General features: G+C 41.0%; 1 protein-coding gene across 2 annotated transcripts in view; it reads right to left on the bottom strand.

The window, feature by feature from the left end:
* Nucleotides 1-15195, bottom strand: part of LOC112069453 (uncharacterized) — a 22903-nt gene extending 7708 nt beyond the window's left edge. Inside the window, exon 1 of one of the 2 annotated variants that reach the window (XM_024136798.2) lies at nt 15097-15195. In XM_024136798.2, coding sequence (XP_023992566.2) covers nt 15097-15117 — 21 coding nt within the window. In that variant the 5' untranslated portion in view covers nt 15118-15195. The remainder of the gene's footprint in view (nt 1-15096) is intronic. The other variant, XM_024136799.2, reaches the window with a different exon arrangement.
* Between the last annotated feature and the right edge of the window lie 413 nt (nt 15196-15608).

The following is a 15608-nucleotide window of genomic DNA, read 5'->3' as shown; positions in this document are numbered from 1 at the left end:
ACTGTGTGCTCTGTGCACCCTCCACCAACAGACACCAAGCTCCCTCCTCCTCTGTAACTTGTGTGCGCCTGCACACCTTCCCACTCCACAGACACCAAGCACCCCCTCCTTCTGTACTGTGTGCACTTCCCACTCCACCAAACCAGCCTCCTCGCTCCTCCTGTACTGTGTGCGAACTTCCCACCTCACACGACACCGAAGCCTCCTCCTTCTGTACTGTGTGTGCACACTCCACTTCTCACGACACCAAGGGCCCCCTCCTTCTGTAGCTGTGTGCCCTCGCGCACCTTCCCTATCCACACCACCCAACCCTCTCTCCTTCTGTACGGTTGTGCCCTGTCACCCTCCCACTCCACACAACAACAACAGCGAAAGATAGCTTCTTCCTCTCTGACAGAACAACAAGCAGTTGGAACGCGCATTTGCATTAAGGTTGGTTCTACAGAATCGGGTCATCATGGTAGTGTACATATTTGACAATATTTACTATAATAGATGAGAACACAACCTTTCAGCAATACCCTTTTTTATCTCAACTCTCCAAAATGTAGAACAGGGCAGACCCCTACAAAAACAAGAGTATTAATGAAGATGATTGTGGAAGATTAAGGCTCAGTTTCTGTCGCGCGCGGCACTGCGGTACCGCAGCAGCTTTTTTAGCCACAGACTGTCATGTGCCAGATTCTAGTCTGTTGATTTAGAAATGTGCAATGAGCATACAAAGACTAATTAATGTCAGGAATTTGCAACTTGTTCTCATTCTGTGAAAATAAGCATCTTGGGAAAATTAAAGGCCACTCTAGTCCACAAGGCTCTGCAGTGCTTTTGTAATCCACAGGATGGAGAGTGAAAGCTATTGGAGTCAGTTAAAGGTCCAATGCAGCAAATATTTATCTGGCAAGACCTTACTAAAAGTGGAAACTGAAAAACTAATGTGCTGTTATTGGCAGAGCGGTTTGGAACTAGGGCTGGGCAATCTAATTAATTCAAATAATATTTTAGCACGATGTCCAAATGGCTTTATCGCAGGTTTTTTATTTATTAGCGTTTTTTGTTGTTCTTCGTCTTGTCTCTTTGCCCTCTCTGTACTGTGTGCTGCACCTTCCCACTCCACAGACACCAAGCCCTCCTCCTTCTGTACTGTGCACCTTCCCTTCCACAGCACCAAGCCCTCCTCCTTCTGTACTGTGTGCACCTTCCACTCCCACAGCACCAAGCCCCTCCTCCTTCTGTACTGTGTGCTGTACAGCCTCCCACTCCACAGACAACAACCCTCCTCCTCTCTGTACTGTGTCACTTCCCACTCCACAGACACAAGCCCCTCCTCCTTCTGTACTGTGGCACCTTCCACTCCACAGACACCAAGCCCCTCCTCCTTCTGTACTGTGTGCCTGTCACCTTCCCACTCCACAGACACCAAGCCCCTCCTCCTTCTGTACTGTGCCCCCCTTCCCACTCCACAGACAACCAAGCCCCTCCTCCTTCTGTACTGTGTGCCCTGTGCACCCTCCCACTCCACACACCAAGCCCCTCCTCCTTCTGTACTGTGTGCCCTGCCTTCCACTCCACACCAAGCCTCCTCCTCTGTATCTGTGCCCTAGCACTCCCACTCCACACACAACACAGCGAAAGATAGCTTCTTCCTCTCTGACAGACAACAAGCAGTTGGAACTCGCTATTTGCATTTAAGGTTTGGTTCTACAGATCGGTCATATGGTAGGTGTAACTATATTTAGACAAAATTTTACTATAATAGATGAGAACACAACCTTTCTAGCAATACCTTTTTATATCTCAACTCCCAAAATGTAGAACAGGGCAGACCCTACAAAAACAAAGTATTAATGAAGGTGATTGTGGAAGATTAAGGCTCAGTTTCTGTCGCGCGCGGCACTGCGGTACCGCTAGCAGCATTTTAGCCAGACTGTTCATGTGCCAGATGTCTAGTCTTTGATTTAGAAATGTGCAATGAGCATACAAAGACTCATTTATGTCAGGAATTTGCAACTTGTTCTCATTCTGTGAAATAAGCATCTTGGAAAATTAAAGGCCACTCTAAAATGTGCAGTTTTGTCACACAACACAATGCCACAGATTCAAGTTTCAAGTTTTGAGGGAGTGTGCAACTGCATGCTGACTGCAGGAATGTCCACCAGAGCTGTTGCCAGAGAATTTAAGTTGCAGTTCTCTACAATAAGGCACCTCAAAGTCACTTCAGAGAATTTGGCAGTATGTCCAATCGGCCACATAACCAATCGACCACGTGTATGGCGTCGTGTGGGTGAGCGGTTTGCTCATGTCAACGTTGTGAAAACCGTGCCCCATGGGTGCAGTGGGGCTATGGTATGGGCAGCGCATAAGCTACAGACAATGAACACAATTGCATTTCATCGATGGCAATTTAAATGGTCAGAGAAACCGGGACGAGATTCTGAGGCCCATTGTCGTGCCATTCATCTTCCTCCATCATCTCATGTTTCAGCATGATAATGAACGGCCCATGTCACAAATATCTGTACACAGTTCCTGGAAGCTGAAAATGTCGCACTTCTTCCTGGAAGCTGAAAATGTCCCTCTTCTTCCTGGAAGCTGAAAATGTCCCTCTTCTTCCTGGAAGCTGAAAATGTCCCTCTTCTTCCTGGAAGCTGAAAATGTCCCTCTTCTTCCTGGAAGCTGAAAATGTCGCACTTCTTCCATGGCCTGCATACTCACCAGACATGTCACCCATTGAGCATGTTTGGGATGCTCTGGATCGATGTGTATGACAGCGTGTTCCAGTTCCAGCCAATATCCAGCAAATTCGCACAGCCATTGATGAGGAGTGGGACAACATTCCACAGGCCACAATCACCAGCCTGATCAACTCTATGTGAAGGAGATGTGTCGTGCTGCATGAGGCAAATGGTGGCACACCAGATACTGACTGGTTTTCTGATCCACGCCACAACCTTTTTTTCTGGGTATCTGTGACCCACAGATGCAATCTGTATTCCCTGTCATGTGAAATTCATAGAATCAGGCCTATATAATTTATTTCAATTGACTGATTTCCTTATATGAAATGTAACTCAGTAAAATCTTTATAAATGTTGCATAATGCGTTTTTATATTTTTATTCAGAATAGATCCAAGTTGGCTAGACTTTATATTAAAGATAAGCTGGCTACTCACTAGCACATTGAGAGATTGTTTGAGAGATTGTTTGAGACCTGTGTTCATTTTTTATAACGCCTGCTACAAGAAGTTGGTCATTGTTTTTCGTGGATGTGCGTTTGTCATCGTTCTGGTTAAATTGTTATCAAACATAGATTTTTCATAGACAGACTTGAAATCCAGATAGTGATTCATTCAAAAAGCAGGTTAAACTATTTTGATAATTTAATTATTTTACCTTATGGTTGTGGAAGGCTTATAGTCAGGTTAGGTTAATTTTACATGCAGTGTATTGACCTTTTTTAATCGTGCAAAAAGCTTATTTAGAGAAAACATTGAAACAAAATCTATATATTGTGAATCGCGCCCGTAAAAAATGTTTGATGATTGTAAGGCCATATGCCCAGCCCATTTGGAACTCTTTCTTATTGGTCTATTAAGTAATGATCACCTGGTGATGTCATCAGGCAGGCCAAAACTCCATCCCACCAAACAGGCTGACATTTCAGGTCTTTTCACCATCTCTTACACTAAAAGGGCATTATCATAATTTTCACAATTTCACAGTATTGTTCCAACCTCATCATGTGGACACAGGATATTATTATAAAACACATATAAACACATATATATATAAAACACAGGTAATTCCCTTTTTTGACTGCACTGGGCCTTAAAGGTCATGTCTTGCTGTCCGCCAGCCATGCATGGGAGTTGATAGAGAAACAAGCCCGGGAATTTAGGCTTATAGCTAAGAACCTACAGAAGGGGTTTCAGTGAGAAACACTACAATTTATGACAACTTTTGTAAATGTGGTGGGAGTGGCACCTTTTTGTGATAATGAACAAGTAGCCTACAAATGGTAGGTTAGAAACAATAGACGACTGCATATCTAGCCAAAGTTCAGTTATGACGTACAGAATTATAACACCATAATATAATCAATGCTGATTGGCTGACATTCGTAGTATTCAGCGCGTATACCACGGGTATGAACAAACATTTATTTTTACTGCTCTAATTACGTTGGTTACCACTTTAATAGCAATAAGGCACCTAGGGGGTTTATGATACTATATGGCCAATATACCACGGCTCTGCGTTGCGTCGTGCATAAGACCAGCCCTTGGCCTTGGTATATTGGCCATATGGATAAGAGCTTCTGCTAAATATAAAATGTAAATGATTTACATATTTTCGGTAAAAACTTTATTTTGATGAATTTATTCATACTATTTCATCCTTCCACAAGATATAGTCCCTGACCCATATCTAGGGTTACTACCATCGGCTCGTCGTTCGTTCTATTGGTTCGGTTGCCAGAGACGCGACCCAGTTGTTGTCAATTTAATCTGTTTCTATGGACAACAATCCAGGTGTTCGTTCTAAATGCTCTATTGCCAGACTGGCTGGCAACGTTCTTATCCCTTGCTGCCTAGCTAGCCAACTATGGCTAATTTACAGTCATGTCTAACAGTGCAGCCAGAATAACAACAAAGTATTTGCGTTTGTTTAAACTGTTTTCTAGTGATATTATTTGGATACATCCATAACAAGGAGCTAATGATGTGAGATTTCACCTGGCATAGAAAATGTGCCTCTCTTGTCAGGACAGTGTTGTTCAGAAGAGCTAGCCAACAACACAGCTAACACAATCACTTCAAACGGAAGCTGGAAAGATTGCAGCTCTCGGAAAAAAATTATGCCGATTGATGATTTTGACTGGCTGAGAAAAGTCGCATCCTGACTCCCGCACGTTCATTACTATGCAACAGCTGCAGATCGAATTTGAATATTAAAAACAATATTGCAAATGTCAGAGAGACAGACAACAAGGTTTATACAAATCTCCACTGTTAAAAACTAAATGGGCTGATGAGACAGTGGATTGCGCAGTCAGATGGAACAGAGTAAATAGGCATTTCAACATCATAGATTTAGCCGGTGGTAACTTGTGGAATAGCACCGGCTGGAATGCGGTTTTAACCAATCAGCATTCAGGATAGACCAACCGATTGTATAATTTCCTATAAAATCACGGTATATTTGCACGGTATAATTCAATGGCTTTAGTTAATTTTTACATGTTTTGTTTGAGCAGATTTTGAAAGCAGAAGTCAATTTGAAAACAGTATTAGTATTGTTGAATTCGATTTTCATAAACAGAAGGAGGAGGGGCTTGGTGTCTGTGGAGTGGGAAGGTGCACACAGTACAGAAGGAGCAAATGAGACAAGACGAAGAACAACAAAAAACGCGAATAAAAAATAAAAAACCTGCGATAAAGCCATTTGGAACATCGTGCTAAAATACTAATTTGAATTAATTAGATATTGCCCAGCCCTAGTTCCAAACCGCTCTGCCAATAACAGCAATGGTTTTCAGTTTCCCACTTCTAGCTTGAGAAATTGCTCTTAGCTAAGAAGGTATTTTTGTTCCGTTTTGACCATTTTACAATTACAGTAAGGCACATTCTTGTTATCCAGAAATAATTTGATATTGAGATAAAAACAGCTGCATTGGACCTTTAACTGACTCCAATAGCTTTCACTCTCCATCCTGTGGATTACAGAAAGCACTGCAGTAGCCTTGTGGACTCGCTAACGAGGGGCGAGATAATGTCCCAATTATCTCCATCCTCCCAATGTGTGCACTTGTTCCCTTCACTTCTCTGATTTGAAAGGAAATGACTGGTATAAGAAATATGGTGGAAACTCCCACTATCCCATGCCTCCGATCCACCAGTGCTTCTCGATTTGTGGGAAGTAGGCTAGTGCACAAGGGTAGACCTACACTTCAGGCTAAAGGAGATATTTTTGGGAGGCACACAGTTTCCATCCGCTAGCACCTCCCCTGTCAGATAAGCATAGCAACGGGAAGTACGGGTGCTGAGGTGTTGCTCAGAAATAAATAAATAACAAATCCCCACCAAAATAGTGCACTAGGTCTATATTACTCCTGTATGAGCGGAGAAAAATACATTTTGGCTTGCCTGTTATTTCGGCATTAATACGCATCACATATCAGTTCGCAAACAGTGTTAAAACAAATTGAGTTAATAAAACCGCATAAAAAACTTGGTCTCTTTTTTGCAGTTCCAAAATCCAGGTGTTTCAGCCTAGCTCAGTGCTTTCTGTGGTGATSGGTCAGCAAGCAGAAAATGTGGAGCGTAGGGGTTGGTCATGTTTTCTAGCTGCGCCGTGATTGGCTCAGTGGTTTGCCACTTACGGGGACACTACGTCACCGCCAAGTTTAAGGGTAGAGCTCGAAAATTCAAGCCCATTGGGTGCTGCCATAAAGTTACATTAGAAGTGCCCATCCAAGAAGACTCAAGGTCATTGGCCACAGATAAAATTATGTCAAATCACATCTACTGTAGCTTTGATTGGACTACTTTCAAATTCTTAGCCAGCAGTCATCATCATGAATCAAGTTGACAATCTACTGGCAAATCCTTTTTAATCCTTGTCATATGAAGACAAAAATAATGAAGAGAAATCTTAGATAAAACATATCGGTGCTCATCGGCCATTGGACATAAACATTACACAACAAGTTGGAAATCGCAAATTCAACAATGAGTGGATTGGAAGGAATAATTGGCTAACTGCAAGCATTGCAAAGCAATCACTAACCTGCTATTCAGTGGAGTGGCTGTGTGGTCCCAAGTCTGAGATTAAGGGTCTCTTTTCCAAGCATAATTATAATGATAAATGTTCAACATTGGCCATGCTGATGATTTGTGCCACGCTCAAAACAACTTAACTCGGATCTGACTGGGAAATCTGACTTCATTGAGTTCAAGACAACTGGGAACTCAGAACTGGGAAATCTGACTTCATTGAGTTCAAGACAACTGGGAACTGGGGAAGAAATATGTTTTGAACGGTCATCCAACTCGGAATTGTACATCTGGAACTCGGGCCTCTTTCTAGAGCTACGACCTGAAGATCACTGATGTAATCATGATTCGYCCTTGTTTTTTTCCGAGCTCCCAGTTGTCTTGAAAGCACCATAAATCCAAAGAATGCCAGACTTTGATGACAATGTTTGATGACAAAATTTACCCACAAAGGACCGCCGCACCACTCTCCTGTTCAAATGAGCAGACAAGGTGAGTCCAAAAAATGTCTTGTATGCTGCTGCATAAATTATGTAATATGCAAGGCAAAGATATATTGTAGCTAAGAAAGTAATACTAAGTGTACAGTACCAGTCGAGGACACATCTACCACCTATTAAGAAGGAAATAACTTCCACAAATTAACTTTTAACAAGGCACACCTGTTAATTGAAATGCATTCCAAGTGACTACTTCATGAAGCTGGTTGAGAGAATGCCAAGAGTGTGCAAAGCTGTCATCAAGACAAAGGGTAAGTAGCCACCCTTCTAAAATCTAAAATKTATATTTTGATTTGTTTAACACTTTTTTGGTCACGACATGATTCCATACGTGTTATTTCATAGTTTTGATGTCTTCACTATTATAGTAAAAATAAAAGAACAACCATTGAATGAGTAGGTGTGTCCAAACTTTTTACTGGTATTGTATGTTGTGTATTAAGCTGTTAGTAGCCCGTGTGCCTCATCCTAATTGTCACGTTCCTGACCTATTTTCCTTGTTTTTGTATTTGTTTAGTATGGTCAGGGCGTGAGTTGGGGTGGGCATTCTATGTTATGTGTTTCTATTTTAGGTTCATTGTCATTTAGCCTGATATGGTTCTCAATCAGGGACAGGTGTTTTACGTTTCCTCTGATTGAGAACCATATTTAGGTAGGTTGTTCACACTGTTTGTTTGTGGGTGATTGTTCCTGTGTCTGTCGCACCACACGGGACTGTTTCGTGTTCGTTCGTTTGGTTAGTCTGTTCCTGTTCGTGCGTTCTTCGTGTTATATTGTAAGTTCTCAAGTTCAGGTCTGTCTACGTCGTTTTGTTGTTTTGTAATCTATCCAAGTGTTCTTCGTATTTTCGTCTTGTTTAAATAAATTCTTTATGTCTGCATACAACGCTGCGTTTTGGTCCGATCACTACTCCTCCTCTTCAGTCGAAGAGGAGGAAAGCAACCGTTACACTAATAATTTGGTCTATTTTCTCCTCTTAATTTTGCCTTCTGTTCTGACTTGGTGGTGTACATGTAGCCTATCAACCAGTTTTAGAGAAATGCAATCATCAAATATTGTAAGAGCTTTCATTGGCTGCTTATATGCCCCCTTTATTTATCCTACGGTTCTGACTTGGTCGCTCTGGATAAGAGCGTCTGCTAAATGACTTAAATGTAAATGTATACAGGGAGGACGCTGTAAGAATGGCCCATGTTCTGAATTCTGTCGCTGTACATTTCAAAAGTGCTGAACAAATAGTTATATTGACTATGTCCGTCCTAGCTCGCTCATTAATGTCTTAATTGATATTACGGATTGCCTCTTATCCGCTTGTTGTCCCCTTATGCCATAGTTTGTACATCTCAATTTCCAGTAGAAACCACATTTGTTTAAGCAAGTCAGCCATATCAGCTATGTCTTTTTAAAGGCATTAAATGAGGCTGAATGAACTGTTTCGCTGCCAGACAAGGCTCCGCTGATAGCTAAGTGTAGCAGTGGTAAGGTGTTGGGACAGCTTCATGTAGGCCCTAACAGTTTGTGGGCACCGTTTGTCACCGTTATAGTGCAATTATTCTATTGATTAGAGTTGTGTTGTGTAGTGGATTTGCGGGCATGCATCCCACGCTTCTGTTTTTGTTTGCCCCACCAAGATTTACATAAAGTGCATTKATTTCTAAACGGTAAAACAGATAGCCTGTTGTAATGGGAATTTTCATGTTTGTGCATTTCTTATAACTAATTTCTGTGTTCTTTTCATGTGCTGTTCTATAAACCAATTTCTGTGTTCATGCAAGTGGTTGACTGAAGAAATCCTCCTCTTTTCAGTAGATGCAATTTGGCAGTACGCCCAGACCTTGTTTTGAGAACAAACAAGATATCTCAGTTTCCAGATCTCAACTTAGAGAGGAGAAGCCTCGCGGTGTTGGTCTGTCACATGTTATGAAACAGTTTTGGTTGGTCACATGAATGAAACAAAATGGTAATGATTCATTAATTATGCTAAATCATGCAAATATAACTTGTCTGTGTATAGCCGTATATAAGACAACTGCTAGGTCTGCCCAGGGATTAGTTGGTTGGAACCTCTCCAGCGCGCTGACAATAAACAATGATTCACTTAAGATTAACTTTGAGTGTCCCTGTGCAATAATTCCCAAGACACTTTGTATGAAAATACTCTCAAATAAAAGGTGACATTCTGTATTGTCGCCTCAGAACATTAATTTGGATTTGAGATCAAATTTTGATTTCAAATCCAAAATGCTGGAGTATAGAGCCAAATTAAATGCTTTAGCTTCACTGTCCAAATAAATACATAGTGTATTCTGGTGATGGCATACAGTACCATTCCACCCGATGAGGCATGAAGTCAGAAGATGTTAATGCTACACATTTCTGTCTTCAACCTAAAGGTACACAGAGATGTGGTAGTATCTAAGGTCATATCACACTTGACATTTACATGCGACTTCTGCTATCAGAAAACGTGTTGTGTGACAAAACTGCACATTTTAGAGTGGCCTTTCATTGTTCCCAGCACAATGTGCACCTGGGTAATGATCATGCTGTTTAATACACTTCTTGATATGTCTCACCTGTTGGGTGGATTAATTATTTTGGCAAAGGAGAAATGCGCACTAACAGGGATGTAAACAAATTTGTGCACAAAATTCAAGAGAAATAGAATTTTCAGCATATGGAAAATTTCTTGGATCGTTTATTTCAGCAATTTCCATGGGACAAACACTTTACAGGTTGCGTTTATATTTTTTTGTTCAATATATATATACAGTCGTGGACAAAAGTTTTGAGAATGACACAAATATACATTTTCACAAAGTCTGCTGTCTCAGTTTGTATGATGGCAATTTGCATATACTCCAGAATGTTATGAAGAGTGATCAGATGAAATGTAATTAATTGCAAAGTCCCTCTTTGCCATGCAAATGAACTAAATCCCCCAAAAACATTTCCACAGCATTTCAGCCCTGCCACAAAAGGACCAGCTGACATCATGTCAGTGATTCTCTCGTTAACACAGGTGTGAGTGTTGACGAGGAGAAGGCTGGAGATCACTCTGTCATGCTGATTCATTTAAAATAACAGACTGGAAGTTTCAAAAGGAGGGTGGTGTTCTTGTTCTTCCTTTGTCAACCATGGTTACCTGCAAGGAAACACGTGCCGTCATCATTGCTTTGCACAAKAAGGGCTTCACAGGCAAGGATATTGCTGCTGGTAAGATTGCACCTAAATCAACCATTTATCAGATCATCAAGAACTTCAAGGAGAGCGGTTCAAATGTTGTGAGGCTTCAGGGCGCTTCAGGGCGCCCAAGAAATTGCAGCAAGTGCCAGGACCATCTCCTAAAGTTGATTCAGCTGCGGGATCGGGGCACCAACAGTACAGAGCTTGCTCAGGAATGGCAGCAGGCAGGTGTGAGTGCATCTGCATGCACAGTGAGGCAAAGAATTTTGGAGGATGGCCTGGTGTAAGAAGTGCAGCAAAGAAGCCACTTCCTCTCCAGGAGAACATCAGGGACAGACTGATTTTCTGCAAAAGGTACAGGGATTGGACTGCTGAGGACTGGGGTAAAGTCAATTTTCTCTGATCAACCCCTTTCGATTGTTTGGGGCATCGGAAAAGCTTGTCCGGAGAAGACAAGGTGAGTGCTACCATCAGTCCTGTGTCATGCCAACAGTAAAGCTCCTGAGACAATCATGTGTGGGGTTGCTTCTCAACCAAGGAGAGTGGCTCACTCACCAATTTAGCTTAACGAACTTGAATGAAAGAATGGTACCAACCACATCCTCGGGAGCAACTTCTCCAACCATCCAGGAACAATTTGGTGATGAAACAATGCCCTTTCAGCATGATGGAGCACCTTGCATATAAGGCAAAAAGTGATAAACTAAGTGGCTCGGAGGAACAAAACATCAGATATTTTGGGTCCATAGCACGGAAACTCCCAGACCTTAATCCATTGAGAACTTGGTTCAATCCTCAAGAGGCGGATGGACAAACACAAAACCCACATATTCTACTGAAAAACTCCAAAGCATTGATTATGCAAGATATGGCTGCCATCAGTCAGGATGTGGCCAGAAGTTAATTGACAGCATGCCAGGTGCGGATTGCAGAGGTTTGAAAAAGAAGGGTCACACTGCAAATATTGACTCTTTGCATCAACTTCATGTAATTGTCATAAAAGCCTTTGACACTTATGAAATGCTTGTAATTATACTCAGTATTCCATAGTAACATCTGACAAAAATATCTAAAGACACTGAAGCAGCAAACTTTGTGGAAATTATATTTGTGTCATTCTCAAAACTTTTGCCACACATGTGATATACATTATATACAATACAGTTGAAGTCGGAAGTTACATTCACCTTAGCCAAATACATTTTAACTCAATTTTTCACATTCCTTTAATCCTCGTAAAATCCCTGTTTTAGACCAGTTAGGATCACCAAATAAATGATTTTTTACTTAAATAAAGTATTTTAAGAATGTGAAATGTCAGAATAATAGTGAGAGAAAATATTTAGCTTTTTTTTTTTCATCACATTCCCAGTGGGTCGAAGTTTACAATACACTCAATTAGTATTTGGTAGCATTGCCTATAAATTGTTTAATTTGGATCAATGTTTCGGGTAGCCTTCCAAGCTTCCCACAATAAGTTGGTGGAACTCTGGCCCATTCTCCTGACAGAGCTGGTGTAACCGCAGTCAGATTTGTTAGCCTCCTTGCTCGCACACGCTTTTTCAGTTCTGCCCACACATTTCTATAGATTGAGGTCAGGGCTTTGTGATGGCCACTCTCCATACCTTGACTTGTTTGTCCTTAAGCATTTGCCACAACTTTGAAGTATGCTTGGGGTCATTGGTCATTTGGAAAGACCAATTTGCGACCAAGCTTTAACTTCCTGACTGATGTCCTTGAGATTTGCCTTATTAATATATCCACATAATTTTACTCCCTCATGTGCCATCTACTTTGTAAGTGCACAGTCCCTCCTGCAGCAAAGCACCCCCACAACATGATGCTGTCACCCCCGCGCTTCACGGTTGGGATGGTGTTCTTTGGCTTGCAGCCTCACCCTTTTTCAAACATAATGATGGTCATTATGCCAAACAGTTCTATTTTTGTTTCATCAGACCAGAGGACATTTCTTCCAAAAGTATGATCTTTCGTCCCATGTGCAGTTGCAAACCGTAGTCTGGCTTTTTTTAAGGCTGTTTTGGAGCAGTGGCTTCTTCTTGCTGATGAGGACTTTCAGGTTATGTCGTATAGGACTCGTTTTACTGTGGATATAGATAGTTTGTACCTGTTCCTCCAGCATCTTCACAAGGCCTTTGCTGTTTTCTTGGGATTGATTTGCACTTTTCGCACCAAAGTAGGTTCATCTCTACGAGACAGAACGCGTCTCCTTCCTGAGCGGTATGATGCTGTGTGGTCCCATGGTGTTTATACTTGGCGTACTATTGTTTGTACAGATGAATGTGGTACCTTCAGGCGTTTGGAAATTGCTCCCAAGGTGAACCAGACTTGTGCGGTCTACAATTTTGTTTCTGAGGTCTTGATGATTCTTTTTGATTTTCCATGATGTCAAGCAAAGCGGCACTGAGTTTAAAGGTAGGCCTTGAAATACATCCACAGGTACACCTCCAATTCACTCAAATGATGTCAATTAGCCTATCAGAACTTCTAAAGCATGACATCATTTTCTGGAATTTTCAAGCTGTTAAAGCACAGTCAACTTAGTGTATGTAAACTTCTGACCCACTGGCATTGTGAACAATGAATTATAAGTGAAATAATCTGTCTGTAAAAATTGTTGGAAAAATACTTTGTCATGCACAAAGTAGATGTCCTAACCGACTTGCTAAAACTATAGTTTGTTAACAAGAAATTTGTTGAGTGGTTGAAAATGAGTTTTATTGACTCCAACCTAAGTGTATGTAAACTTCRGACTTAAACTGTATGTGTATATATATATATACACACAGTACCAGTCAAAAGTTTGGACACCTATTCATTGCAGGGTCATTCTTTATTTTTACTATTTTATWCATTGTAGAATAATAGTGAAGACATCAAAACTAMGAAATAARACATATGGAATCATGTAGTAAACAAAAAAGTGTTAAACAAATCTAAATATATTTTATATTTTTCTGAGATTCTTCAAAGTAGCCACCCTTTTTGAAGGGGTGTCCACATACTTTTGTATATGCCTTCATTTAAATAAAAAAAAGATATAGACTGATAGCTTTGATTTGACACCCACTTCACCATGCTTCTATGAACTTCACATGTTGGTGTTCATGGGTCCTTTTACATGGAAATGTCCCTCGCAAGCTAGATTTCTATCTCCAGAGACCACCAAAGAAAAAGATTGGATCTTTTTTTCCCCCACAGTATTAACTCTTTTCCTTTCCAACACAAAATGAATAGATTCAATCAGAATGTCAAAGACCATGTTTACATACATGCCAATATCCTGTTATTATTCGGGATACTAAACATCTAAACAAGCTTGTATACCGGTAATGAGAAACCCAGATAAGATGCATGGTATATACTGATCTTAGATGGGATACAGTGGCATGTAAATATCTTATCCCGTTTACTGTTGTTTTTACGGTCTGTGCAGGCTCAGTTTCGCGTATCATGGGTGTTGTGTGATGATGTTTTCATCTGACTGTCAAACAAATCACTTCAAAAAGTAGACTACCTGAGCAGTGTAATCCACCATAATAATTCCACAATAATTTATTTTGCTGATATGCCGTACTGGACCGTATAGCCTACTTGCTATTTTCACTCCTAATTTAGACAACTTTCTGCTTAATATTTCCGACATTTGGGAGGCCATTGTTTGTCAACTATAGTTAGATATATGCAGCCTCTCTTCTGTCATAACTTGTTGCCCCAGAAGACTAAATAAAGTAGTGCTCACCAGAAAAGGGGTGATAGAATGAATGCATTATTTTACTAGGCAAGTCAGTTAAAAACAAATTCCTATTTACAATGACAGCTACCGGGGAACTGCCTTGTTCAAGGGCAGATGAAAGATTTTTACCTTGTCAGCTCAGGGACTTGATCTACCAACCTTTCTCTTACTGGCCCAACGCTCTAACCACTAGGCTACCTGACACCCCATTAGTAGTTCTAGTTAACACTAGTTATAGTTAACACATCTAGTTAACACTTTTAAATGTGTCTATTTCTTTTAGGGACCAGGGAGAAAAATGTATAAGTCACACAGCCCTTATTTTAAGTGTTTCTAAAATCCCCCATGCAAAAAATTKATGGTGGAAAAACGATTGGAAACATTTCCGTTTGACCGCTAGGTTTTATGGGTATTATGACTCATACTGTGGGACTCTATTGCTGTTTGACCGCTGTGGGGCTCTATTTGGGACCAAATATTAAACTTTTGATTACTTTAAAACACTAAGTGAATTTGTCCAAATACGTATGATATGACACCTTCAAATGGGGAAGTAGATACAGTGCTTTCATTTCTAAACGGTAAAACAGATACCTTCGAATAAAATGTGACATTCTGTACTATACTATAGCTTCCTATAAAACACATTTGCTCTCAAATCCAAAATGCTGGAGTAGGCTATATCATCAAATTAAACGTTTTCGCTTCACTGTCCAAGTAAAAACAGATGGGAACCTAATAAAATGTTTACATGGCGCGCGCATTACAGTACTATTCCTACTCCCGTCTCCCAATCCACGCGCGCCAAGCCCCAAACGCGATGTGAGTGCGTCGCTGACGCTGCGCGTGATATCACCGGAAACACCAATGCAGTCGACCTACCTGTAGCTTTGGTCCGCTCATACTCCAGCCAAGTGATAAACACGCGCGACAACACTTGACGAGAGAATCGACACTGGGAGTTTTACTTGTCAAACTCTCCTGAAATCCGCCCATTGGGACGTCCCACACTGGGGGGAGACTGGGGCAAAGTAAGGGGAGTCGATTGCAACACCTGCAACTTCTCCAATCAGAAACAAGCTATAGTGAAGAAACCAGCATATTTGCATGAAAAGTGAGTCAAATATCTCGCTATTTCCAAGTTTTTCTTATACTCTCCTGAGGCTAACGTCCAACAATTTAAAGTAGTATAATTTTGTATCACTATATGTTGGCTAAACCTTGACCTGATAGACATACGTCAATGATGTTGTCCCTTGGAAGGAACATGAGGTTTTGTCATGAGTTTCAGGCAATTTTGTATGTGTGGGTATGAGATGGGGCATGCAGGTCTGTGTCTGTGACAGTGGAATGGCCTATTTAATTAATTAGTCATCCATCAGAGCTTGATGGCT

This window comes from Salvelinus sp. IW2-2015, unplaced genomic scaffold, assembly GCF_002910315.2.
Source record: "Salvelinus sp. IW2-2015 unplaced genomic scaffold, ASM291031v2 Un_scaffold1015, whole genome shotgun sequence".
Classification (NCBI taxonomy): Eukaryota; Metazoa; Chordata; class Actinopteri; order Salmoniformes; family Salmonidae; genus Salvelinus; species Salvelinus sp. IW2-2015.
The sequence above is the reverse complement of the archived record's forward strand: the minus strand, read 5'-3'. Positions and strand labels throughout refer to the sequence as shown.